Source organism: Arvicola amphibius, chromosome 12 (assembly GCF_903992535.2).
Source record: "Arvicola amphibius chromosome 12, mArvAmp1.2, whole genome shotgun sequence".
Taxonomy (NCBI): domain Eukaryota; kingdom Metazoa; phylum Chordata; class Mammalia; order Rodentia; family Cricetidae; genus Arvicola; species Arvicola amphibius.
This window is the reverse complement of record NC_052058.2, coordinates 34377769-34394351: the sequence shown is the minus strand read 5'-3', so window position 1 is coordinate 34394351 and position 16583 is coordinate 34377769. Positions and strand designations below refer to the sequence as shown.

General features: G+C 52.3%; 1 protein-coding gene across 9 annotated transcripts in view; it reads left to right on the top strand.

The window, feature by feature from the left end:
• Positions 1-16583, top strand: part of Ldb3 (LIM domain binding 3) — a 57065-nt gene that overhangs the window by 12135 nt on the left and 28347 nt on the right. For 2 of the 9 annotated variants that reach the window (XM_038349567.1, XM_038349565.1), the window contains exons 5-6: positions 8902-9071; positions 9545-9581. In XM_038349567.1, the coding sequence (XP_038205495.1) occupies positions 8902-9071; positions 9545-9581 (207 nt within the window). Of the gene's footprint in view, positions 1-3599; positions 3623-4613; positions 4818-6749; positions 6765-8901; positions 9072-9544; positions 9582-14665; positions 14763-16583 lie in introns of those variants that run through there. The other 7 variants (XM_038349574.1, XM_038349570.1, XM_038349573.1 and 4 more) reach the window with 7 other exon arrangements.

Here is a 16583-nt window from a genome sequence, read left to right as displayed (position 1 = left end):
GTTCCAGGACAGCCAGGACTACACAGAGGGACCCCGTCTCAAAAAAAGGGCAGGGGTGGGGGGAGAAAGCAAGTTCTCTAATGATGAAGGTGGTCTAGGAAGGCTATACGAAGGAAGCAGAGCAGGAAGTACCCATGGGGAGACTGGGCAATGGTATGAGAAAAGGAGGCTTGCAAGACTGACTCAGGCTAGGGTGGCCAGCGAGGAAGCAGACCTTTGAGAAGAAAGAGGTTATGGGAAACAACAGCCTGCTCTGGTCCCCACAGTTTAGCTAGTAAGGCTCCATGGGAGCAGGAGTTGAAGGAACATGAAGCCAGGTCACTGGAAGGATAGAAGGGAGAGATCCACGTGTGAGCTTGTATCGGCTGCCAGGCTCTCTCCCCTCCTGTCTCACAGTGGCTATGCCGCTGCCCTGTGCAATGAATGTACTCATCTTTAGATGCTAAAGGCACAGCCGGCTGAGTTAAGGCATTCACTGTGGGCCAGTGTCTCGGTGAGAGAAATCTTGTGGTTGTCTGCAGGTAACAGGAGGATAAAGAAGGGCATTTGCCACACACTGCACTTCCTCATGGCCTAGACTCTCCCGGCTGACAGGAGCGCCATCAGTTTGGCCCCAGCCATGCCCTCCTTTGCTTGTCTGTGTCTACTAGACCAGGATGCTCTGGTTCCTCAACTTCCCCAGCTCCTTCTGGAATCTGAACAAGGCCAGTCTCTAGCATACCATTGCTTTCCCAAGCCAAGGCTTTCCCAGCAAGAAAGCAGAAAATTATAGAAAGGCAGAATAAAGAGGCCTCCTTTTCCTCCTCTGATGGGTAGGTCTTTCTGGTCCCTTCTGGACCCACCCCAGGCAAGAAAGTTGCCTTCTGGTTGACTAGGACCCCCAGAAAGTCCACTGAAGGTGATGGCAATGTCTCCCTGGCTGGGCTGACTCTGAGCTGGGAACTGGCTTTTTTTTTTTTTTTATTAATTAATTTACTTTATGTGTATGGGTGTTTCGCCTGCATGCATATCTAAGAGACTGATTGATCCTCTAGGACTGGAGTTTCAGATTGTTGTGAGCTGCCAGGTGGGTGCTGGGTATTGAACCAAAATCCTCTGGAAGAGCAGTCAGTGCTCTTAATTGCTGAGCCATCTCTCCAGCCCCATAGGAACTGGCTTTGTCAATAACTTCAGAGGTGGACATTGATTTCCTTCATCTAGCAAGTCAGATCAAGTGTGAAATTAACCCCAGGTCACATAGTCAGTAAGAGACAGACAGAACTAGTGATCTGCCTGATTCCATCTTGACTTGAGATGGAACGGGAAAGCTAAGAGGTCAGGAGCCCTGTCCCTTCCCCCTGGACTCCCAGGTGCCAGTCCTTTGATGCAGATGCTGTCCAGAACCTACTTGGCAAATGTAGAAATTATCACTCGGTAATTGGAGAAGCGGGAACCAACAGTGTCCTCAGTGGGAAGGTGGATCAGAGGAGGAAGTGACGTTGCTACTTCTTTCAAAGTAAAGGCTGCTACAGTGTTGACAGTGTGGGCAGAAAGAGCTGGGACCTCTGCCGCCCTGAGGCCCCCACTTTGCTAAGTGTCTCACTGCTTGAAAGCCACAAATGGACAGTTCTCCACGCCCATCTACTACATATGTCCTGTGCTGAAGGCTTATACTCGGGGTACAATTACTTGGCTTTATCCATCTGCAAGGTGGAAACTCTCACTTCCTTCTCTTTTATACTTTTTAAAATTTTATTTTTATGCGTGAGGGTTTTTGTCTGTCTGTATGTATGTCTGTGCACCACCAGAAGAAGGTATCAGATACCTAGCATTGTAGTTACAGATGGTTATCAGCTGCCACTTGGGTGCTGAAAATCAAACTTGGGACCTCTGGAAGAGTAGCCGCTGCTCTTACCCATGGAGTCGTCTTCTCCAGTGCCCCCACTTCCTTCTTATGAATAGGATGGAGAGAGTGGAACTTGCCCAGAGTTGTAGTGCTGAGAAGAGTCAAGGTTAGGAATTGACCTTTGTTCTGTCATGCTCCAAAAGGAAGCCCCTTCCTTATTCTCCTCTGAACAGTTTGTGGTGTGATTCTTGGCAACTGGATCTCTGGGGAGACATGGAGGGGGGCCAGTGGAGAACAAGGACAGAAAGGCCTGAGCAACCTGCAGGCCCCTCTCCTCACCTGAAAGACAGAGCAAGGGCCCCCAGCAGGCTCTGTATCCCTGGTGCCTCCTCCTGGGACCTGAGTCCTGGCTCCTCTCTGAGCAGTGTGTGCTTCAGGCATCTAAGCATTGGTATGGAGCAAGAACCTAGCAGGGGACATTAGTGCCAAAGAAGGAGTTGGCTGCTGCACAGGGCAGAAGCAACCCCCACCCAGTCAGATCAACGCTGCCCTCTGCAGGGGACACTGGGCTGGCTGGTCATCACCAGAGCTGACCCTGCAGTTGTCAGTACTGGCCAAACATGGCAAAGACATGGCAAAGCCAAGCTGGCCTTTTCCTAATATAGATGCACTTGTGGCTATTTTGGAACCTTGGAGGACAGAAGGAATTTTATCAGCTCTGGGACAGTAAGGGACCTGGGCCCAAGCAGATAACACCATGGACTCTCTGAGGTGGGAAGTTCTTGGCTTCCCAGGACCCTGGTAGTGGGGTGACCCGGGTCAGGCTAACTGGGGTTAAGGTTCCCTCTTCCAGAGTTTGTAGTGGACAGATCTAGGGAAACAGATGTGCTTGGGGACAATGCTACTCCCCTCCACACTCTCTCATCTTTAGTGTCAGACAGGGCCCCAAGATCTGCTACCACAAGCAGTCTACATTTAAAAAAGCATCATACAGATAATGCTTCCCCAAAGAAACTCATATTCCGAAAGGCTCATTATCTTATCGGAGTGAGGACAGGGTCCCTCTGTGCTGTCTATGCTAGGTGGCCCCTGCTAGGGGTTTTCCTGCACAAGCCTTGGACATGTTCTCCTTCTGGGCCTCCTCCTGCCTCACTGCTGGCCCACAAGGCCTTTGGAGTAGTCACTGGGGACTGCATCAACCTCCTACTCCCTGCACCACGAGGAGTGACCAGGGATGCCTGTCTGTCCTTGGGAGAGAGACTAGGGCCAAGGGGCCATGGGTAACCCTGCTGCACATACAACAGCCCTCCTTGGGACATGAATGCCCACGTTGCCCCATGAACAGAGCTAAGCTGTGGCTTTTCATATTTTGGGGCACCTTGCCAGAAGGAACTGGGGAGCCTCAAGCCTTCTTGAAGTAACCGCAGCAGTCATGCCTCTGTCTCAGCTTTCTCTCCAGGGTCTACAGTCAGGCTCTACCTATGTGATGCATGGATCTGCACATAGTCTTGAGTCAGACAAGAAATTCCTTCCCCTTGGCAAGTCAGGAAGTGCTGGCTCACCATAAAGGGAGTCCTAGCACCTCCCACCCAAACCGATGGTTCTAGAGACCCCGATTCCTGGCTCTGTGCTCTCTCCTTCCTCGCTTCTTACTCCTTGCAGACTGCTCCGGCCTCCTTCACGACCATTCTGAAGATGGTCCCTACATTCACACTTCCCCGGTCGAGGCCTCACTCTGACAGTTCCATCTTCTTTGCTTTCTCTCTCCTTCCAGGTGGTAGCCAATTCTCCAGCCAAGTTAGTATCCAAGGACAGCATGTGTATGTCCCTGTGTGCCATTCCAGCATGCAGCTGCCTTCTGTTGGGTGTGGATGGCGTGTGCCTGTTGGCATGGATACCTATGTGCATGTGTGAGTGGGGGTGCATTGTGCCCTGGATGAGCCTGCACGGGTGTTTGCTGGAGTATGGAGGGAAGCCGTTTCACACTTCAGCAGCTTGAGGCTTGCAGGTTAACTCAGGTGTGTGGAGTGCTGCACTGTCCCTGGCCTGCGTGGCTCTGAAGACTTTTCTGTCCCAGTGGGACTCCTGAGAAGGACTCCGTGTGATTTTATCTCTGCTTGGGGATGGCACCTACCTGTTGAAGGGAAGAACCTGGATGGGTAGAGACTGGCAAGCTACAGCATGCTGGACTTGGGGGCCTGGGCAGCCCGAGCCATCATCCTCCAAGGAAGAAGCACATGCATGGAAGGATCTGGAAGAATGGAGTCCCAGGCCACAGAGGAATGACTGGCAGGATAAGCCCCTTCATGAAGGAACTTTGCTCAGAACTGCCAGTGTGAATACTTTTCGCCTTTGGAAAAGTCTAGACTCTGCTTGGGCTGCTGCCTCTTCTGTCACATGGCCCAGCTTCTGTCTTCTCCCCGAGTCCCGCTCCCCTAACCCCGCTTGTGTCTGCTTCTCCATCCTGCTCTGAGTGATGAGAATGCTGACCCTGGGGGGAGTCGGGCTGCAGGGAAGCCTGAAGGGAGTGGGAGAGCCCATTCAGGTGGACATGAAAGATCTCCTGCAAGGTGATCTTGGGTGGTGCCAGAAATTCTCCCGGGCACACCCAGGCAGCCCACAGTGGGGAACTTGGGGAACTTGCTTGGGCCAAGACCTCAGCTTTGGGAGATCTCTCTCCACATTCCCACCAGCACCCTGGCCTTGACTTCCCATGTAACCATCACCTGTTGCCCTCTCTCCTCCCCTTCCCTCTTTCACCCCCCCCCCTCCTGCCTGCCCTCCTCAGCGCCGACTACCAGGAACGCTTCAACCCCAACGTCCTGAAGGACTCGGCCCTGTCCACCCACAAGCCCATTGAGGTGAAGGGTTTGGGCGGCAAGGCTACCATCATCCACGCGCAGTACAACACCCCAATCAGCATGTACTCGCAGGATGCCATCATGGACGCCATCGCTGGGCAGGCCCAGGCCCAGGGCAGTGACTTCAGTGGGTAAGCGCCTTCCAACATCACATGACTGTGGAGGCTACCAAACACTAGCAGGACCAGCTTTCTTCTCTCACCTAGTGCCTCCCGGGTTCAAACCCCCGGAGAGGGTGGACCAGCCTTCACCAGGGACTTCAGAATGCGTTGCCTTTTCTCTCTTCAGAGTCTGCCCTATGTTCGGCTGTAGGAGAAATGGCAAAATGTAGAACGTTGTGCTTCCTCAAAGGGATTGTCAGACTGAGTTTCCCAGGCTTTATGAGAGGTGCTGATTAGAGACTTTGGGAGTGCTTCCACTCCAGGTTCAGCAGAGCATGGGGGCCTCCCCGCACCTCTCATAACTAAAGCCGAACTGGGGAAGTGGAGGAAAGTGTCTGATTCTAGTGATGAGCATCAATCCAGCACTTGGTGGGTTTGTTATTGGGAGAGGCCTTGGTGCAGCTATCCAAGATACCATTGGCCGTCAACCTCATCCTGGGCACGTCTCTCCTCCTCTTTGCCCCAGGAAGCCTGGCTTCAGAGCAATAGGGTTTAAAATGACCGTGGTTCTTGGGATTGGTCTATTAGCTTGGTTGGGTAACTCGAGGGTGGACTAGGGACAGAGATGGTAGAAACTCAGATGAAACTGGTACTATTCAAGTATTAACAGAAGAGCCATTCTCTCTTGTCTTCTCCTCACCCCCATTTCTGTCTCATCCTGTCTCTTTCTCTGTATCTCTCATCTCCCCTCTGTATCTCTGTCTTTTTTCTATCTTCCTCTCTATTATTTCTTGCTTTTACCTGTTTCTCTCATCTGTTTTCTTACACACACACACACACACACACACACACACACACACATGCATGCACATGCACACACAGACACACAGGGGTACCGGGGGGCGGGGCAGGTCATTACTTTTTTCTGCTGGGGAATGTCATAGTGCAGAGCTTCCCTCTTTAGGCAACATATTATCCCTGGATCAGAGATTCCCAGAAACTCAGGAGAAAAAAGTCTATGGGAACTTTTTTTCTGAAACAGATACTGTTTGAGGGACACATAAATGTCCCAGGCATTTCCTACGGGACAAGGACAAATACTTGTGGCCATGGTGTACTTACAGAGGCCCGAGGATAAGGCACCCAGCTACAGTCCTGAGCTCCGTTTCTGGAGAACCTGACCTGGACTACTCCCTGTCGACCACCAGGGGGCAGAGGTTGTCCATTTTGCTGTCACTAGTCGGAAACCTGCAGAGTTCAGGACTGCAGGCATCCCTTTGCAGACATCTGGACTATGCTGATTTACTTAAATCGTTGGTTCAAAAAAAAAGTGACCATGCAATTTTTTAAAACAACCATTAGGTCATGAGTAACCAGTAAAACAAGTCTGCCTGACTAAACCCGAAAACCTATGGGATGCCCTGTTAACATTTGTTAGTCACATGGTCCTTGGCAAGCCCTTAAAAGTACACCGACACCAAAGAACAGTCAAATGGGAAATAATGGATCAACTGTTCAGCACACTGTATTTTCTGCACAGTGGGAAAACGTCTACTGTTTGATTTTATTATCAGGGTGCCTGTGTTTTGGAGACTATGGTGCTCAGACGGTGAATCTAACTGTCTCCCATCTGTTTCCTTCCCTTTCCTGCCTCTCCTTTTGCGAGCGTGCCTGGAAAGGATCCACCTTTCCCGTTCCTTTTAACATGAGCGCGCTGCGCTAACGCTGCTATGGCGCAGTGAGGAACCCTCCTGGCCATGATGTGTTCCATTTCTGCTGTTAATCTCCACGGTTCTTTCCTCACTGACAGTTTTCTTTTTCTCTCTCTCTCTTCTCCCTTCGCCCACCCAACTCCCCTAACTTATTTCTGGTCCTAACCCTGCTCTCTTGCGTGCGCTGCCCCTCTGCTATCCCATGATGGACGCGCGCGCACTCGCGGCTGGGTTACCTTCTGCTTGGCAGGGCGTCGCCGCTGGCGTAAGTAGACCCGCAATGTCGTCTTGTCGTCTGTCTGGTTGCAGGATGGTGTGTGGGTCTGGTGGGGTGTGTTTGAGGACAGTGGTCAGGCCATGCGCTCTGTCCACCTTGTCCCTCAAGCCCGCCTGTCAGCCACCGACATCCTCTGCAACCTCTGCAGGCAGATGCTTGTCTTTTGGAGTTCACCCGTGTCAATGTGGCTATGGAAGTCTAATCGTGGCACTCATAGTGCGCCCACCCCAGCCTAAGGCTTCATTACCGCCTTCTCCTTGCCATGCTTTGGTGAGGTTTTCCAGCCTTTCCTACTTTCCCTAGGACAAGACACACTTGAGGGGTCAGAATGCACACTGGGCTACTATTCAGTGCCAGAAGGTGACCAAGTCAAAGGCTACTCTTTTAGGAAGCCAGTCCCTAGAGTCCACAAGAACCAAAGAGATCTGGTTGTGCCCAAAGGCCTCAGGAACCCTGAGAATCTATCCCATATGAGAAACGGCTTTCTGCAAGAGAACAAGAACCCAGGCTTTTCCTCTGCTTCTCATGCAGCTGTAAGCTTCTCCCTGGATAGACCCCGGGGGAACCTGTGGGACACATAACCAACCTCAATCACAACTTAACAGTACCTGGCTCTCTAAGCTAGAGAAAGTCTTCAGGGAAGCAGGAGCAGGGCCACCTGCCCCCGATCCCTTTTCTATCTCTGTTCTCCTTACTCACCCTGAGTCAAGCCCAAGGAACTAGACCTGGGAAACTGGGCCAATTCTATGCAGCATCATGCAGAGAAAGTCGAAGGCTTGTGGACTGGGGGAGCCTGTCCCCGCTAGCCAGCCCCCACTGGGCAGATGGAGCCAGGCAGGAGGGGGCGAGCTAGGGCCTGCCTCAGTCTGTGTTTTCTGTGGTCGGAGCATCTCATCCAAGCTGTGTAGTCCCTGGGAGGCAGATGAGGCCTTTGAGCTTCCTGACCATAGAACACCTGACGGAAAAGACCCTGGGCAAACCAGGTGTGGTGACACATGATCTCAGTCTTCACGGGAACAGGGCAAGGGCAGCTACATAGCAAGACTCTGCTTCCAAATAAATAAATGAAAGTGAAGACTAGCAATAACAAAGGGGGACAAAAAGGACACTGGACTGGGGCCTGGGCCAACTACATCATCGTTCAGTGGTGCGCCCCCCCCCACCCATCTACTACAGCCTGGCACTAATTAGCTGACCTCTCTGGACCTCAGTTTCAGTATTTATAGAGGAAAGGACTAGCTGGCACGCTGCTACTACCATAGGCCTGGCCTCTGACATCTGAGAGGGTTTCTGGGCAAGACAGAGTCACAATCTAATCCATAAAACTTCAATCAGGTGGAAATTCCAATGCCTGAGCTCTGAGATCCCTGCTGGCTTTGATCTGGAGTTGAAAAATTCATTCAGCTAAGCATTTGGGGCACCTACCAAATATATGTCAGACCCTGGGAACTTAAGGGAATATCACCAGGTTCCCCTCAAAAGACTATGCTGCTTGGTTGGGTGCAAAGGCCATGCCTGCAGTATCCTCCATCCCCAGCCCCAACCCCCACTGTCCGTGCCAATCATGCCAGTACCGAGCAAAATTTCCCACTTCATTTCTCGTAACACTTCGTAGCCAGGCTGTCTCCGGCAGCCGAGCCAGAAGCCCCAGGCGTCTTCCAGCAGCAAGGCATTGGCAGCTCCCTAGCTGGATCTGTGGGTGTGAGGAGGCCATTGGATGGGTCCTGAGCCTCCAGGTCCCTCAGGCAGGCTGTTCTCACCCTGCCCCACGCAGGCAGAACTGGCTCAGGGAAGCCAAAATCACTTCAAGGAGAACTACCTCCTCCTTCCCTAAAGGGACCCCAGGCTGTGGGGTGGGAACTTGTTCAGGCCCAGGATTAGCACTGGAATGGGGCCAATGGGAAGGATAGAAACCTCATGGGCAAAAAGAGCCACTGTCCCGCTGGGCCTTCCCTGACCTCTGAACCCCTGAGCACCGAAACCCTAGGCTTCTCAGCTCTTCTGGTACTAGAGGGTGAAAATAGTGGGCACAGATGTGGGGGAAGGGATGCAGTGGGAGAACCAAGTGGTGGAGGGGGGTCTGAGTTCCAGCCTGGCCCCCACCCACACCCCTTCTGCCCTACAGGAGCCTCCCCGTGAAAGACTTGGCCGTGGATAGCGCCTCTCCTGTGTACCAGGCTGTGATCAAAAACCAAAGCAAGCCGGAGGATGAGGCTGATGAGTGGGCCCGCCGGTCCTCCAACCTGCAGTCTCGCTCCTTCCGCATCCTGGCCCAGATGACAGGGACAGAATACAGTGAGTAGAATCGCTGAAGTGGCGTGGGGGGTGGGGAGAGTAAGTCAGAGGGGTCCTGGGTCAGTCTTAAAGCCGATAGAAGCTGAGGAGTCCAGCCACTTGCACTTGACGATTAACCAACATTGATAGAAAGCTGGCAGCTGGGAGAGAGCCTCTGGGTCCCCGGCTGGGCCTTCCATTGTAACCCCTAACATGAGCGGAAGGCTTGTCATCCTGTTTCCAGCAAGGTGATGGCTCATGATTGAGAGAAGAGGACCTGCAGGCCTTCTTGGACCACTCCCTCCCTACTGCAGAGTGTCCTCTCAACTCCCCCTGGCAGAGGCCTGGCATGCACACACTCACTGCTACCACTGAGAAGATGGTACAGGCAGTGTCCAGGGCCTGGCTGATTCCTAGAGTGTCCTCAAAAACTCTAGTGGACTCTCTTCCTGTGCTCCACATGAGTCCTCCTGACCAACTTCTATCTCCCACAGTGCAAGACCCTGACGAGGAAGCACTGCGAAGATCAAGGTAGGTCCCTAGACTTGGGTTCCATGGCCTTGCCTACTAACCTCATCCCTCCCCGGGTAGCCCCCAGGCCCCATGACTCATGGAAAGAACCTTTCATGTTTATGTATTTGAAAAGCTCGGCCCTTAAAGGGCTCCAGCGGATGCGGACTTGGGTGACTTTCCCAGGTCAGTGAAGTAGACATAGGAGTGAGGAATCTAGGCTCTCCTGGCTCCCTTCCTGGGCAGGGGCAGGGCTGCTTTGGCCTTTGCTGGGCTTCGGAGAACTGTGAGGGCATTGAGCCAACGCCTCGCCTGCACACTCATCTGTGGGCTTGCCCCTCGTGAGTCTGAAGGCTCGGCACTGTGAGCAGGCACGCAGAGGGCCATGCTAGGCATGAATACCTGACCCCTAGATTCACCAGCCCACGCATACACTGAGGCACCAATTCAAAACATCGCTCCAAGTGTAACAGCTGCTGCAGGGAAGTACAAGCCCTTGGCACAAGGAAGGACTTGTATAGGGCTAGGCATCTCAGGGCAAGGTCTCCTGATCAGTGGCAAGTTTGGGGTCCCCATTACTTGCCTACTGCCTGTGCCCTGTTAGGAGCAGTAGCCCTGGGCATGAGTGGGGCATGGCTGTTTTGAAACCCACTGGAAGCTGTCAGGGCCTTCCATGGCGAGGCATGGGGCCTGTGTGATCTGTCTCTTTCTGGTAGTGAGTATGCCATCTGCATGTTCTTCTTGGACAGTCTGTCTGGGGCCAGCGAGTCCTGTGGCCTCTCCGGGAGGGTCTGGGACTCAAAGGCATGTTCTACCCCGAGCCAAGCTTTCTGTACTTGCTAACCACACACGGTGGCCACAAGAACTCGAGAAGTGTAAGGTTCTGGGGGCCAGCTGGGACTCCATGTGCATTTGATTGTTGAACTTGTGTTTCTGCCAGCCCAAGCTGCTCCCACTCTTTGACTGGGAGTGGGCTCCTCCTAGCACTGCCGCGGGTGACATGTAGTCCCAGAAACGTGTTTAACCTCTTAGCTCCTTTGTGCATCACACACCCAGTACGACGCTGCTGTGTTCATCTCAGGGGTGGAGAGCCGGTTGTTTTATGTGTGGCTGAGCTCTCGGCTCTCCATTCCACCTGGGCTCTGCGGTCCCTACTTGCTATGTCTGTGCTTACCCCACCTTCTTCATTGAAGCCACCCACATAGATGTCCCGGGGAGCAATGCGGACTTTCCCCAAGACTCGATAGAGGGGTCTTTATGTCACCTCCCTGACACAGTAAACGGCCGACTCCCCAAGTTCTTTCCATCGGGAAGTCAGCTGGAGACCCTTTTCTCCCTTCTACAAGACACAGCAGTCTTCTTTCGTGGCCTTGCCACCTCTTCTGGTCACTCTATCCTCTTCTGTCCAATATACCTATAACTCCTGCAAGCTTGTGTCTCGTTGTCAACCATTAGTGCTTAGAAGGAAAGGGGTCCCAGTAGGAGGAGAGCCAGCCTGCTCCCTGTTCTCCTGAAACATTAGCAGGCGCTACCAGAGAGTTTCCTCAGACAAAAATTTGGCAAGAGGTTCCAAAAAGAGACTTTAGCCTACTTCCTTCCTCAGGCCCAGTCTATCCCTCCCAGGGTTCCAGGCCCTTCAGGGAAGACTGAGGTTCCAGCCAACCTTCCCCCAGAACCAGAAGGTGCAAGCCTCTTGTTTCTGTCTCTTTTTTCCTGACTTTAATTTGTTGAGGGTTGTCCTCACGGGCAGAGTCTTCTATGTCTCCAAATCCCATCTGCCTGGAACTCTGGGGCAGAGGCTGTGCATGTCCTTGTTTCTCTCTGCTCAGGAGTAAAGTGCAAGTTCAGTCTGCAGACCCTGGTGTCTCAGGCTCACTCACTCAAGTGACCACATGAGCAGAAAAAAGCATGTTTGCCCCTCATATGCTGCCTCCAGACTGCTCAGGGGACTCACTTCCCCGCGGTCAGAACCACACCCTGACTCCAGAGCTGAAGGCTGAGCCCTCAGGCCTGCTGATCCATCCTGTGGGCTGATGACAGCTACCACCCTGCTCGCTTCTCCTCCCACATTGGCCCCTAGGATTCTGGCACGCTGGCAAGTCTGAAAGCCACAGATAGAGACACTGGGGCGTCCAAGCACCACAGTCTAAGCAGACCCGGGAGGCCTCCTTCCTGTCTTTTGCTCTCCCCTCTTTCTCTCTCCTCTGTGCGTTCCTCTTCTCGTCTTTTCTTTGGCTAGCCAGGAATCTCCCCACAGTACCAAGCAGAGTAGGTTCACTAGATTCATAGAGGTTCTAGAATTGTCCTTCACTTTGTCATTGAACACTGATGACAAACTGTCGTTAAGCCTCAGTGGGCTTTGCTTAAACTGGGAATTGAACCGGCAACCAGCCAGGTCTCATTTTGCACCTCCATTGTCTCTATGAGACAACTGTGAATGCTGGCAGTGCCCGGTGAGCCTTGTCACACGGCCTTTGCTTGTAATTCTTTCACCCACTCACCCTGACCCTAGAGAGGCAGCTATGTGGCAGGGGAAAGGCTCAGCACTCAGACGGTAGTTTTGCTGTTGACCATCCGTGTGGTTTGGGACTACTCCTGTGAACCTCTCTGAGTCTCTTGGTATGACGCATAGGTTGGATCAGACCTGTGTTTTACAACCATGTTAGCACCTAGCAGCCCCACCTTTGTGCAACAATGTTATAGAACTCCAGTGTGCTGGATTCAAGGAGTAAAGTGAGTGCATGCCAGGTCACGTGGATGGAAAGTGGACCTCTGTGAATGTGGCAATGTGGGGATGCAAGGACCAGGGCCTGGTGATCGTGACTCTGTGTAACTGTAAGATCAGCTGTGCCTAACATCGGTCTCTCTGACTCCTGCATGCTGGCAGTTAGTTTTGAAACTGGACTTCTCATTTTGAGGCAGTTTCCAATTGACTCGCAGTTGTAAGAAATGGCAGAGATGTGGTGGCACATGGCCTGAATCGCCGCGCTTGAGAGGCAGAGGCAGAGGCAGGTGGATCTCTATGAGTTTGAGGCCAGCCTGGTAGAGCGAGTACCAGGATAGCCAGGGCTGTAACACAGAGAAACACTGCCTAAAACAGAAAACAAAAATAAAAACAAACAAAAAAGAAGAAGAAGAAGAAGAGAGAGAGAGTCCTTGTGCCTTCCCCACTTTCATTTCCACTGGCAAAGTCTTACATCATAACACAATGTCACACTGATAATTAATGATAATATCACTTAAACTCCAAACACAGACTGACCCACACCCAAGACTGTTCCCCATGTCTCCACACATTAACACACATACACACCCCCTTACCAGACCAGTGATGAACAACGGTACATGACCATTTTAGGGTTGGGTTAGCAGAATTCCTTTGGACTTTACCTAAGTTGTTGAGTGAACCAGTACAAATTCACACACACACACACACACACACACACACAAACACGCACACACGCACGCACGCACGCACACACACACACACACACGCATGCAAGTGCACATACACACACACTCACATTCTGATTCTAAAATCCAAAGCACCCCAAACCCAAAACTTTTCTAAGTGCCATGAACATCAAATGATGGACAATTTTACCTTTGACCTCATGTCCAAACACAGATTCTAGGTCAGGTGTGGTGGTGGTTGGTATAATCTCAGCCCTTGGGAAGCAGAGGCAGGCTGATCTCTGTGAGTTTGAGGCTAGCTTGCTCTACATAGAGAGTTCTAGACCAGTTACACAGCGAGACCTTGTCTCAAAAAGAAAAACAGAAACAGTAGGCACAGAAGCTAGGCTGGGGTGTAGCTTGGCAGAGGGCTTGCCTACCTGAATGAGACAGACCCTGGGTTCAGTCTCCAGGGCTGGAACAGTGCTGGGAGCAAATCACAGATCTCATAAAAAATTACATTTGAGTTGTGTGTAGGAAAGTGTATATGCGATATGAATGAATTTTATGTCAGGTGCCCAAGATATCTCCTTATATATGTGTAAATAGTCCAAAACCACTCAACATCCAAAATGGTTCTGTCCCATGCATTTTGGATCAAGGTTATTCATTCAGCCTATAGTTCATTTGTTCCTTTTTGCTGGTAAGTGGTATCCCACAATGGGGATATAGCAGTTAGATTTTGATTTTGATTTTTACTTAGGTAACTGTTCACAGTACTACCTCTGGACAATGCCAGCACTACTTTTTTAAAACTGTGTCTTGGTTCAGGTTGAGTGCACTGTGTTTACAGTTCAATATGGCCCCTCCACTGCACCTCTGCTATGGAGGTGTTACAGGCCCTTCTGCCAGGAGGGTTAAGACCCAGCAACGTTGGCTAGCCTTGACCTGCTCCCCCCTCTTCCCTTTCTACATTCTAGCCCTGGGGTGCCTGCGCTGCACCCTCGCCTGGGTGACTGTGGGTTGGGCTTCCCAGAGACCCCACTGATAGGAAGTATAAGTCCCTCTCCTTTGTTTCCCTGGCAGTGTGTGCGTGAGTGTGTGTGGGGGTGGGGGGGGGTAGGCCTGGGCTGTTCTCAGGTTCTGGGCCTACAGGAGCCCAGGGGATCCTTTGAAGGCTTCATTCTGGAGATGGTGAAGGTGAGGAATGCCAGGCAATTCAGGGAGGGAGGTGGCAGGTCTACCCATCATCGGTCTAATCACGGGAGTTATGTGTCCCTTCTCCTCGGTGCCCAGCTGGAGGACAGAGCCTATTCCGGGCCTGCCTGCTTGTTTGGTTTAGTTCTAAGAGCCCACAGCCAAAGCAGCTTTGCCCAGCTCTAGCCACATGGGCCAGGGAGCCCGCCTCCCTTTGCCCTCCCCTCCCATTGGCCCTCTAACCAGGCCCCTATTCTGTACCTGAACCTTTTCCTCAAGCAAGGCAGGGACTTCAGTCTCTCCATTTTGCCCCAGAACTCTAGTCTTGCCCCATCCAACCCTAACCTGCCCTCTGGAGAGTAGGTACCCCAAGGGCGGTACAGTCTCTCCCTTTGTCCCAGCTTCAGGCAGGGAAGTAGTGGACATGTCCCCTAACCCCTCTCTTTCTCCCTCTCTTTCTCTTTCTGTTTCTGTCTCTGTTTCTGTCTCCCTCTCTCTCTGTCTCTGTGCCACAGGGAAAGGTTTGAAACGGAACGTAACAGCCCTCGTTTTGCCAAATTGCGCAACTGGCACCATGGCCTCTCAGCCCAAATCCTTAATGTTAAAAGCTAAAAGGCTGCCTGGATTCCCCTGAGCCATGGCAGGCTGGACCCCCACCCCTCTCCCACACAGATCTGGCATGTGAACCCTGTGGTGATGCTTGATTTTGAAAGACTGTGCAGGGGGTACCTCTGGTAGCCAACACTAGCTCTTCTGCTCTCTGCCCGTCCCAGAGTTGACAGCTGGGGCCCAGTGCCATGCACTCAGCGCCTCCTTCCTACCTCTCCAATTCCCAGCCCAGTGTGACCACCCCAGCTCCCACAAGCAGAGCCTCTGAACACACCTTGTGCAAACCCTTAGCTGTAGTCCAGAGGGGACATGGCAGGGTTTGCTGGCCTAACACTGCCAAACGATGGAAATACAGTGACCGCTGGTCATTTGCCCACGCCCCTCAGCACCTGGCCTTATACTCACCTGGAACATGTTGCCTGCAGATCAGGGTCCTGGGTGGGCACCCTCTTCTCTGTACCTGTGTGCTGGCTTCCTAGACCTTTCTCGTGTACATATAAGCATGCTCGTGTTGAAATAAAGAAGATTTGAAATGAACAAACCAAGCCCCAATCATACTGTGCCTGTGTGTGTGCCCTGTACCCCATCTTGGGAGGGCCTTCAAGGACAGTGCCAAGGTCAGAGAGAATAGGTATGGGCAACCAAGAGTCAGGGATAGTGGCCAGAAGGTAAGGTCCAGGGCTGGCTACAGCAGGTGAGGGATCCACACTGGGTTGTCCCTAGGGAATGTGGATGGGGACTATTCCAGGCCTGTGGCTGTTTCTTCCACACTCAGCTATGACTGACAGGTGGCGCCTCACCATCAGGAAATATGCCAAAATTCCTTCCCCTAGGCCATCCTGACTCCTGTTCAGCATTGTCTGGGTGGTCTGAGAGGTTCTCCCATGGGCACACCTAGACAATGGGACAAGTTACAGGAAAACCCTGGAGATGGAGGTGGGGGCTTGTGACAGGGAGATGGGAGGACCTAACAGAGTCTTGGTGACAGAGCATAGGGGGAAGCCTCCAGTTGGGTCTTGCTCTTGGCCCCACCTGTGGCCTTACGCTACATTGGAGCACTTAGCGAAGATAATCAGAGAAGCCTTGACTGAAAAGTTCTAGCCCCCGCCAGCAGACTTGTTTCAAAGTCAATACGTCACCTACTTGCCCAGCAAGCAACCTGGTTCCTCGCTACATGGGATCATAGGCTGAGAACATAAGGACAATGGCATTTGGAAAATGAAGGAGATACAGTGGACCAACCTTCAGGATGCCCTACAGCCTCTGAGGCTGGATGGCGGGAACCCTGTTCCCACCCCTGCTGTCTGAAAACACTTTCTCTCTGGCAAGCTCACCTGGGATGGCCAGCCAGGGAAGCTGTTCACTCCTCTCCACCCTTGAGATGCTCTCCTAGCCTGTTCTTCCTTAGCTTCCCACCCTTCCTTCTTCTAACAGCCTGATGCCAGGGCCAGGGCAAGTCCAAGCAATGGTCACCGTGACTGGGGACACACCTGGGGAGAACAAGAGATGTCTACCTTCGCGCATATTTGGACTGATGACTTGCAAGGCCCAAGAGGAGATTGTAGGGTCGGAGGTGGCCAGACATAGAGAGGTAGTAGTGGTTCCAGGCAGTGGGCATCCTATGAATGGAAAAGGACCTGAGGAGATCACCCCAAGTTTTTGGACTCTAAACCCCTTGTCCCCAGTCCCGAGACTGTTAGTGGTCTCATGGAGCTCCTTAGTTAAAACACTAAAATGTTCTTGCTTGCTTCCTAGCATCCTGGTGCCTCTCAGCTTCTCCAGGCTCCAGGCTAAGGGCCCTCAGAGTAAACAGAGGTTCTCCTC